The 10531-nt window shown below is 37.7% G+C and overlaps 3 protein-coding genes across 4 annotated transcripts in view; 2 read left to right on the top strand and 1 right to left on the bottom strand.

The window, feature by feature from the left end:
- Positions 1 to 5236, top strand: part of LOC105177968 (serine/threonine-protein kinase HT1) — a 5661-nt gene extending 425 nt beyond the window's left edge. Inside the window, exons 2-6 of the mRNA XM_011101286.2 lie at positions 1183 to 1315; positions 2694 to 2889; positions 3230 to 3351; positions 3428 to 3583; positions 4326 to 5236. Of these exons, the coding sequence (XP_011099588.1) occupies positions 1183 to 1315; positions 2694 to 2889; positions 3230 to 3351; positions 3428 to 3583; positions 4326 to 4646 (928 nt within the window). The 3' untranslated portion in view covers positions 4647 to 5236. The remainder of the gene's footprint in view (positions 1 to 1182; positions 1316 to 2693; positions 2890 to 3229; positions 3352 to 3427; positions 3584 to 4325) is intronic.
- On the bottom strand, positions 6069 to 8147 carry LOC105177967 (pentatricopeptide repeat-containing protein At5g15010, mitochondrial). Its single transcript, XM_020699259.1, has one exon. The coding sequence runs from the start codon at positions 8042 to 8044 to the stop codon at positions 6245 to 6247; it is 1800 nt and encodes a 599-aa protein (XP_020554918.1). The 5' UTR covers positions 8045 to 8147; the 3' UTR covers positions 6069 to 6244.
- Positions 9203 to 10531, top strand: part of LOC105177966 (G-box-binding factor 1) — a 6976-nt gene continuing 5647 nt past the window's right edge. For both annotated transcript variants that reach the window (XM_011101283.2, XM_011101284.2), the window contains exon 1: positions 9203 to 9791. The gene's annotated coding sequence lies outside the window, so the exon portion shown is untranslated. The remainder of the gene's footprint in view (positions 9792 to 10531) is intronic.

Raw genomic sequence — 10531 nt, 5'->3', positions numbered from 1 at the left:
CCCCCCCCCCCCCCCCCGGTTTCTCTGTGTAGTTTTTAAGTTCTTGTTTTTGTTGTGGTGTTGGAAGGTTTCAGCAAGGATTAATTATTTTCTTTTTTCATTCTGAGTGTCAACTTTTTCCCCATTCTGTCAATCTCTGTTCTGTGTATTCTTGCTTTTGTTAATTGCAGTGTTAGTCATTGTATTCCATTGTCATTTGTCTTTCTGATATCCAAAATCAGAGAAATGGTTGCTGCAAAAGAGTATAAGAAAAACTAGGCTGATGGAATTGGCTAATAGATGGCCAGAATTTTCTGTTACCCGACTCCGGTAGCAAGAATCTGAGTTGTTTAATTGCATAAATTTGAGCATCATGTTATTTTTCCAATGCTTGTTTTCAGCAAAATTTAATTTCTTGATAGAGATGAAGTTCTGACTGAGAAACCAAGGAAGAAGTGTTAGTTGGATGCCATTAAAATGCGGAAGTGATGACGAAAGGAAAACGCACTAGTTGCATTACAAGCTTTTGATGACGTAGAAGAAAGAATAAAGTTTGTAACGCATGCCGTAAATTTATCTCTTTCTGGCTTTACTTGATGCGGATTTGATAGATGCCATTTAGAAGAGAGTTTCATAGAAGGAACAGAAGTGTGTACATTAGTGATTTCTTTATCGACTGTTAAAGTTCTTATTGAGTTGCTGAAGGCCCTGAAAGAATTGGTATATTCTTTGGTCAAGTAATTCGCAAATTCTTTGAGATTGTAGGTCTAGGATTGCTGACTTTTTAGGTAGCTTTTTCCGCATATTATTACAAAATCTGTATGCGGGATTGTGGGAAGGAAGATCTATGTAATCAAGAAAAGATAAGGGGCATTAATCGCTGTTGAGTTGATAGAGTAATGAACCTCGGCATAATAAACATTCGAACCTACAATGACATAGCGTGGAGAAAAGAGCACATGAGAAATGTTCTCTCTGCTCTACTATACTTCTCTTGAAATCCACAGAAGGCAGAAAGTTAACCATATTAAACACGTCGTCTATCATAATGTACTTGCAAAAAGTGCCTATTATCTTATCAATGAACCATTGTATGTTCTTTATTAGATCTACCACATGCAGCATAATAACAGGTTAAGAGAAGTATGAGTGGAATTTGTTATCAAGAATATTTCAAAAATGTTGTTCCTTTGATCTTTGCAGGTACAGGTCGATGCCTGTGGCTATAAAGGTGATACAAGCAGACATGTCAGCAATTATGAGTCCAGAACTCCAGGAAAAATTCATTAGGGAGGTCTCAATGCTTTCTAGAGTAAATCATGACAATATTGTAAAGGTATGTATACATACATAAGGGTGCGGACTGAATCTATTTAAAAAATTTACATCTATCAGGCCCGAGTACATTGGTGCATTTTACCCTTAGTTCTATCAAGTACGTATTTCCTGGTATTTTCATTTATTTTCTAATTAGTCTCAGTTACTTAGAACATTTAACTTTCATAACTTTGAGCTCTATAACTCATTTATTATCATGGTCTCTAATACATGTAGGGATGCTGCTGTGAATAAGTAAAAAGCCAGATAAAACAACTATGTGCTGTTGTCTTTTTTTGCCCTTACTCTGTAGTACATGCATATCGTTCCTAAAACTGACTGAATCTACCTCATTCCAATCCGACACTGGTAGTTTTGTGCCAAAGTGAAGGGAATGAAGGACGGTATTCTCATTTCAAATCTGACTCTGGTACTATATCAGGATAACATGGAATTTAGGAGAAGCTGAGAAAGCAATTTGATCTCTAGTTTCACTAATTGTAGTTTACTATGATACTGTGTTAATTTTCTGAACGGTGAATATTTAAATTAAAGTTATTTGGCCCAGGATATAAAACCCAAAGCTCAAATAAGCCTATGAAATAGTGCGTTCGTGATTTCAGGTAGGTCAGTATCTGGCAAAGGGTTCATTGCTCGATCCAGCATGTCGTGTACAACCTGTCTGACATTAATTGCAGAGTTTAGTTTAAGTATGGGAGCAGATGATCATGTATGTAGTTGAATGTAGGTGAAGGATCAAGGAAAAAGGGTATGGCGATTTTTGGAGGATAGTAGGGAAAAGAAGTTTCAAGTCTAAAGGAATCAATTGTCTGATTTCTCTATACAAAAAGAGGTCTATTTGTTCGGGTTTCCATTGTAGTTCTGCAAGATGGGATAAGACTATATAAACCACAAGATTAGGGAGAAATTTCATATTATGCTATGTGGATCAGTAAACAATGATTCATTGCTCTCTATAGCTTAACCACACACTGATTATCTATTCTGCCAATATGGTTTTTTTTCTAGATAAAAGGTGCTTGCAAATGGTACAGGCTAACTTTTTCTGTTTTATACCGTTGTCTGTGGATGTGAATTCTTTCTCTGTGGTTATTAGAATGGTGAAAAAGTTAGAGCATTGTTGCTGCTTTCATTGACGTACTGCCGCTTTACATGTTTTTGCCTTTCCATTACTTAAATGATGAGTTCAAACTAGCCCACCTAAAATGTGGCCAAGGAGTTGTCTAGCAAAGTCTACAACCATAATGATCAAGGCTAGAAGGATAATAATGAAGATGAAATAACAACACTACTTTCTGATTCTCATAGTCATGCATTTTAGCACTGTTTTATGACAGTGAAACTTGTATAATATCTGTTTCTTGTTGTTTGAACAGTTAATTGGCGTCGCTGTGGAACCAACAATGATGATAATCACAGAGCTCATGAGAGGTGGCACCCTTCAAAAGTTCTTGTGGAGTGTTCGTCCAAATTGCACAGATTTGAAGCTTGCCATATGTTTTGCTTTAGATATTTCCCGAGCGATGGAATATCTTCATCAAAACAGAATCATCCACCGCGACCTAAAACCAAGTAAAATTCATGCTTATTTGTTTGTATTTTCTTCATGTATATACTTTCCCTGGTATTAACCATCCATACTGTCAACGTGTTTTCTGTTTTTGATGAAGTATGACTTGCGAGGTATTTTCCTAGTTGACCATGATCTAAGTAGTATTTGCTGGTCGTTGCACATTGGGCACATATATATGAACATCCTCAATTGTTTTATGGTGATGAGCTATGCATACTAGCCTATCAGTTTAGCTATTACATTGTAAAATTTTACTCGGAAGTCCATCTGGATAAGGCCCATCTTTTCCTGCTGCTTTGGTTTCCACTACTGATGGAAATATTTCTACTGATTATGTAGGCAATCTACTTCTTACTGAAGATAAAAGGAAAATTAAGTTAGCTGACTTTGGGTTGGCTAGAGAAGAGGCTGATGATGACATGACAACTGAGGCTGGGACGTACCGTTGGATGGCTCCTGAGGTATTTTATCTGCACAAAATTTTCATCTATCTGCATTGCTGTATAGCCTCACTTTATCCTTTTCTCCCTGAATCAGTTGTTCAGTGTAGAAGCTCTTCATTTGGGCATAAAGAAGCATTATGATCACAAAGTCGATATCTATAGTTTTTCTATGGTTCTGTGGGAGCTGCTCACCAACCGCACTCCATTCAAGGGCAGGAACAACATAATGGTGGCATATGCTGCAGCGACGGTATGGCTTCCTTACCCCCACCATTATATAGCAACTGCATCATATCATTAAAGAGTGGTTAAAAGTTTTCAATCAACCTTTAATCAAAGAATGAGGATTCCGATACATTCTTTGAAATTCTATAGGTTGAATACAAATTTTGGGATTTAAGATGATGTGAACTAATCAGGGAGTATAGTTTTCTTGATTCCGCACCAGATTTATTACAAAACTACATGGTTTGTTTACTCTAGTCAAGATTTGATAGGTTGTATTTGTGAACTCTAAAGTTAAGTGGTTTTAGCTGAAAAGTAGTTATTTGAGAATGTTCCCAATTTGAGTCTCTAGTTTCGGGATCTTTAAAAGAAGCAAAAGCTGGAAACAGCCAAGCAGGTGTGGTTTGAAAACATCCTCCCAACTTTTTTCTATATTTTACCACACACCCAGTTCAGCATATCTACTTCTCTCATGCAAACACCTTCTCTTTGCTTGTTTATCTCAACTTTTTCTAAAATTTACCACTTCTTCAAAACCACAAAATTTTCCAGAGAAAGTGCAATGACCAACTTCATCCCATTGGGTCAGGTTAAATGAAATTTGCATGTAAATTTTCAACTATCCCCGAACTACCATAAGAACTCGGCAAGCTTGAAGGGAATTTTTCACTGTCATTTCCTGTTGCTTTACAACTGTTAATGAATTTTCATAGTCTCCATCAACATCTCATCATTCTTGATGATGCATGCGATGTCTTAAATTCTAGAACCGACGACCCAGCGTAGATGACATTCCTGCACCGCTTGCACGCCTCCTACAGTCTTGTTGGGCAGAGAATCCAGAACATCGACCAGAATTCCAGCAAATTACTGTGTTTCTTGAGAGCTTCCTCCGTAGCATCTGCCTACCGACAAATACATCACTCAATGCACCACCAGGTTTGTTCGAGGCTGGATATTCAGGAAGCAAAGAAGAGATTGAAGAGTCTCCACCGGCAGATTTCTTGACGGAAACACCCAAGGAAACCAAGAAAAGACAGAGGAGTGTATGCCTCAAGTTCTTGCATTGTTTCGGAAGCTGTCTTTAGTTTTTTACATACAGCTAAGATCTGTAAGGGGGTTCTCTCTCCTGTATAGTCTCAGAAGTTATGCTTAATTTTGGTTGTTCCAGTAAAAAAAATGCATGAGCAGTTTAAAGATTGTGGTAATTTAGACTCTTTCACCATAGAGGTTGTACATGATGTTATAAATCAAGGTGTAGAGCATAGTATAAAGAAAATAAAGCTTCTGATGTGATTCGGTTCTTTCGCCCTGTTGACTTCCATGGTAAGCGTGCTTGTTGAGGTGATAGAATGCCTTTTTTCATCTTTATTTTTTGCAGAAAATGACACTTTTTAGTCAAATTCTAGAACTTTTTTCTCTGATTATGTTTTGACGTGCTTGTGGAAAATTCTTGCATCCCCACTTCCTCTTGGCCAGTGGAGGCAGAGTAATAAACATTAAGACTAACGTTTCTTACATCAGTGTGCAGAGTAGGAAACTGAAGAATTCTTGAATGTTATGTGCTCTCTCTCTCTCTCTCTCTCTCTCTGATTGAAAGAAAAAGAAAGAACTTTGTGAATCACACTTTCGATCCCGGGAACTTCACTGCTTCTGAAACTTATCTCCAACCATCTTGGAATATCTCTCTCTCTCTCTCTCTCTCTCTGATTGAAAGAAAAAGAAAGAACTTTGTGAATCACACTTTCGATCCCGGGAACTTCACTGCTTCTGAAACTTATCTCCAACCATCTTGGAATATAGTCAATCTTTTAGGTTAAGGAACTTGTATGACACACCGTCAATCCTTTTAGGTTAAGGAGCTTGTTGACATACACCCTCAATGATTTGGCTTGCTCTTGACTTCAATTATCTTCTTTCTTGCTTGTTTTGTTCCAGACCTGAATAAGCAAGGAAGTATTACTGTCCCAGCCAAGTTCCAAACAACCATCATTATGTTATCCATGTCAATCTTCTGCTCAGCGGTCCTCTGTTGGTATAACTTCAGTTTGTCCCATTACTCGGAAGTCATCAGGAATCACCATCCTCTTTGAGGACCTCTTCGTGGTAGTTTGCTCAAAATAAGGCCTTATCAAGAGTACTGTCCTTCCTTATTTCAGTCACATACAGAGGTGCTTTCTGGTCTTCTCCTGCAATAACTTTTATTTCTGATGGTGTATATTTCACCGTAGTAAAGCAAGTGATTTTCTTCCCACACATCTTGCATCCTCCTAAATCACATAGAACTAAGGTGAGAACAAATGGCACAGGGCATTTCAGTCTATTCTAGAAAATGCTATCATGATCAACCAAAACAAAGTTCTCACTCAAGACTACCTTCATGTCTCATCCCAGTGTCAATGATGATGTGGCCAAATATTCGACAAGCTTTGCATTGACTCCCACCATATCAAACTTCTAGTGCTGTAGCAGTTTCTTCTTTACACATACTTGGATGCACTCAAGCAAAATAGTTCAACCAGATTTTATTGATTGCAAGTAGAAATTGAAGCGTATAAACACCACACTAAGTTACTCGACCATTAGATAGAGAACAGGAATACCGTCAGATACTTAAGGAGGCATCTAACTAAATGGCTCAGTTCAAGAGGTCATCCACCTGCTCGCATCCTATTAAGGTAAATGCTCATGGATCCCAGAAAGAAAAGCCTCGCTCCCTGGTTACACTTCTTAATTCAGGTTGCCGGCGAAAGTTGATGTCCCTGTGATTTCTTTTCGATCTATCTCTGGTCTTTTCTCCAAGCTCACTACTGTTAAATTGATCGTCTTTTGACGCAATCACATGCCAGCCTGCATCTGTCTTGCCTGCCACCCAAGCCTGAAGCATAGCATCTATTTTTGGCTCCGGTAACAAATGCTTTTCCTTCATTTCTAGGTAGTATTTGTGTGCCTCGTCTAATCTTCCATTCAGAAAAAGACCATGTATCAGCACAATGTACGAGCTCCGATCAGGGTCGAGCCCATTTTTGCTCATCTCAGTCCACAGTTTGAAGACATTGTCAAGCTGGCGCCAACGGCAAAATTTCCGGATGAGCATTATATATGTGTCATGACTTGGATGGCATCCAGTCATTCGCATCCTCTGCAAAAGCTCAAACACTTCCTCCCCTGTCCTTAAAACACGAAAGAAGGCATGGTAAGTCCGAACTGTGGGTCGCAGACCCCTCTCAGTCATCTCATCAAACACTTGTTTAGCTTCATCCAACAGCCGCGACTTACAAAGAGGCATGATGAGCGAGTTATAAGTGACGGCGTCTGGGGTAAAACCTTCCTCATCCATTGTTTTCATGAGATTCCAAGCTTCTTTCACTAACCTGCCTTTGGCCAGAGCATGAATCACGGCATTGTAGACTTTCTTGTCTGGTTTAATACCAAGAACTTTCATTTCTTCATACAATCTCAGCACCATATTCAGATGATTTACTTTCGAATGGCAAGACATGATACTTCCATACGAATAAACATCATGCCTAATCCCTCTCTCTTCCATCTCCCTCCAAATTCTCTTCCCCTCCCGCAAGTCTCCAATCACATTGCACCATCCATTAAGTATAATGTTAAAGCTTTTCGTGTTCAGGGGAAACACAGTTTTGTTGCAGAATAGCAGATGCTCTGCGTCTTTCACATTCTTGTACCGGCACAGAGCCGAAAGCAGGCCTTGGAACTCCTCCATTCCTATCTCAAACTTAAAACGGCGGAGCCCATAAAAAGTATTGATTGCCTTAGCAACATCGTGCACGGCTGCGTATCTCCTGATCATAATCAAAAGCGTGTGCGGAGTAACAAGAGATGCAGCTCTCATGTCGTCGATTAAAGACCACGCAGTATCAAACTTCCTAAACTTGCCAAGAATCGCTATCATCGAATGATATTGACGTAGTGAATGCTGGTAACCCGGCTGCTTGCCGGCCCAGAGAAAGAAGGTGAACGCCGTTTCCCAATCATTCCGTGTTCCAGAAAGAACATTGGCCACTAGTGCCGGCGTCACATTCACTCCACATTGCTCCAGCTTTTTGCTCTTGTCCTGAGTACCACCTGTTGGCAAAATGTCCATAAGGGTAGCCAAGTCACGAGACGAAAACTCGCCTGCGCTTTTGTGATCCGTGACTGCATCTTCAGCATCGCTCTCAAATTCACGATCAACATCGTTGTGGGCTTCTCCTAGCCCGTCGACTGAGGAATTGAAAGATGCATAAAGAGTGAGTGTGGCAAGAGAATGGTTACTGAGCGGAGGCGTCAAGTGGGGGACTTGGAATCTCAAAGGAAGGGGGTGTTGGACATATTGCGATTTATTGATAAAATAGATTTCATCACGGAGCGCAAGGAAGACGGAAGGCATGCATCTGAGATTTCTCCTCATTTTGTGGCGCCAAAAAAAAAAAGAGACATTACTGGTAAGGAAATTGAAGGTGATGGGAGGGTTCATGCTGCGACGGAGGTGTTTGATAAAATGAGTGAATGAAGAAGGCTCATAATAATGGATGGTTGGTCAAAAGGTACTCATCTTTAAATCACGCCCTTATTCAACTCACCAAAATTCATCTATATATATTTAACGTAAACAGTAAAAAGTAAATAGTAAATAGTAAATAGTAAATAGTAAATACTCCTCCTATTCCTATCCCAAAATTCGAACTCCAACTAATCTACATTATAAATCTCTACAATAATATGATTGAGTGCAAAGTCGCAAATTGGATTCGATATTTTTATTTCATTTCATGTTTCATTGTTTATTTCATTTTACATATATAAATTATATGTATAAAATATTAATTTTTTTAAATAAAATTAATGCCGTAATATTTATACACGTGGTATGTATATATATAAAACAAAATATAATACGCAACATTAATTGCAATAAAAAAATTCAATCCAGTTCACAATACCTTTTACTTTTATAATGAAAACAAATTGTATAAAAAATTATAAGTTAATTAACAGTGGATATGACGAATGTTTTAAGACAAAAGTTAAAAATAGGATTAAAGTTGGAGCGAAAAAATAATATCTATCGATAAATTTTTTTGTAATTTAAAAAATTATGTAAACTTAAGCCCTTTTTGATGTTTGATCCGTTTAATAAATAAATTCATTCGTTAGTCAAAATCTACTGAATTTATTAATATTAGTCAAAAAAAATTTGAATACAAATTCGTATTTACCATTCTTTGGTTTATTATTGTCTTATTGCAGATAAATATTTTTTTGACCAGACTATTCTTATATATATTTTGATACGCTAATGCAGGTGATTATGCTTATTTTCACACATATAAAGGCGTTTTGGTAAATAAAAAATTATTTGACTTGCAATAAATTTGTAATAAGTCAATAGAAATAAATATAAATTTTTATTTAATTTTTTTATTAATATCAGCAAATTCGATGAATTTTAATTAATAAATTAATTTATTTGGTAGTCAACAATAAATATTAAGATGTTAGATATAATGTTTTGAAATATATGAAATTTTATATATAATTGAATTAAATGTGAAGGAAGAAAGGAGGGTGTAGTTAGCGCTTAAATCTAAATAAGTAGTGAATTAGGGGTGAATTTTGAGTGGGCGGCGGCAAACGCAAATTAAACAAACTTATCCGCTCAGAAAGCGTGACTCACCAAACAACACTCGGTTTCCTCGTCACGCCCATCCACTCACCTCCAGCCACCTGTTTTCCTCCTCCGCCCTCACGTGTCACCCCCCCCTCGCCGCCGATTCTCCATCCTCAACTTCGTTAAACTTTTTTTAACCCACTGTAGTAATTCGCTTCTGTAATTCTTGTTTCCCTTTTCCCTTTTTCTTGTTTTCCTGAAAATTTGAATAAAAGGGTTTTCTCTTTTTTAATATATATATATATATATATATATATATATTGGTGAGTAGGTGAAAAGAGAAAGACAGCAGTAATCCTGTCTAGATACTTTTATATTATAGTTTTCCCCTTCAATTCGGACCGCTGATTTTTGGGTTGTGGTACGAAGTTTGTAGTACAAGGGGAGCTGAATTTGGGAACCGTTGGATCTCAGGGAAGGAGTATTGCGAATTCGGGTGTTTTTGGCGTTATATAGACGTATGTATGTATTGTTGACAGCAAAATCGAAATCAAAACCTCGTCCATCCGAGTTGGACTCCTTTCGTTCCACCTCATTCACTCTCTCAGACCAGGTCAGTCCTAGTTCTCTTTCTCTCTCTTCTTATTCTCTCTCTCTCTCCTCTTGTTTTCCTGACCCCTTTTTTAAAGCTATATATGTTCACACAAGACAAGACACAACCTTCGAGCCGAATGTTTTTGTTGTTATTTTGTTTTTACCGTTTGCTTGTGCTAAATTTTGGATCTTTTGATTTATTGAGGGAAGGCGGTTTGTGGGTTGTCGTTGGATGACAGTGGGATACCTTGGTTTGAATTTGGCATCACAATTTTGGAATCTTGGCAAATTAATAAGCTTTTGGTTGATTGTATGAAAGAATGACTTAGTTATGAGGTGTACTTGGACGCTTCTTGTCTGAATCTCATAGACGATAGCGGGAAAGGGTGAAAATGGATTTATTTTGAATATATAGGATGTATATTCTTATCATAATTGGTATTCAGTTATGCAGGCAAGAATTAAAAGCATCTGTTTGGTAGTTTTGTGGTGTGTTGTTGCTTATTTATTGCAAGTTTTAGAATGTACCTGCAGAATCTATTACCTGTCAGATTTGTTGGTATGTGGAAGAAATTTGGGAAGCTCGAAAAAATGTCAAGATTTACTTGTCCTTCTCATGTAATAATAAGAAGCAGCTTTAGTGACTGCTTTCTTGATGGAATTTGGAACCTAAGGGCTCGGAGAAGATTCTAGAATTTAGTGGCTGAGAAGGGTCTGAAATGATATTGGCTGCGTCGACAAGTATTGGTGAAATGAAAA

The sequence above is a fragment of the Sesamum indicum genome, linkage group LG15 (assembly GCF_000512975.1).
Source record: "Sesamum indicum cultivar Zhongzhi No. 13 linkage group LG15, S_indicum_v1.0, whole genome shotgun sequence".
Taxonomy (NCBI): Eukaryota; Viridiplantae; Streptophyta; class Magnoliopsida; order Lamiales; family Pedaliaceae; genus Sesamum; species Sesamum indicum.
This window is presented reverse-complemented; position numbering and strand designations above follow the sequence as displayed.

Excerpts from the sequence above, each read along its gene's own strand:
- LOC105177967 (XM_020699259.1), bottom strand. The coding sequence starts at position 8,044 with ATGAACCCTCCCATCACCTTCAATTTCCTTACCAGTAATGTCTCTTTT.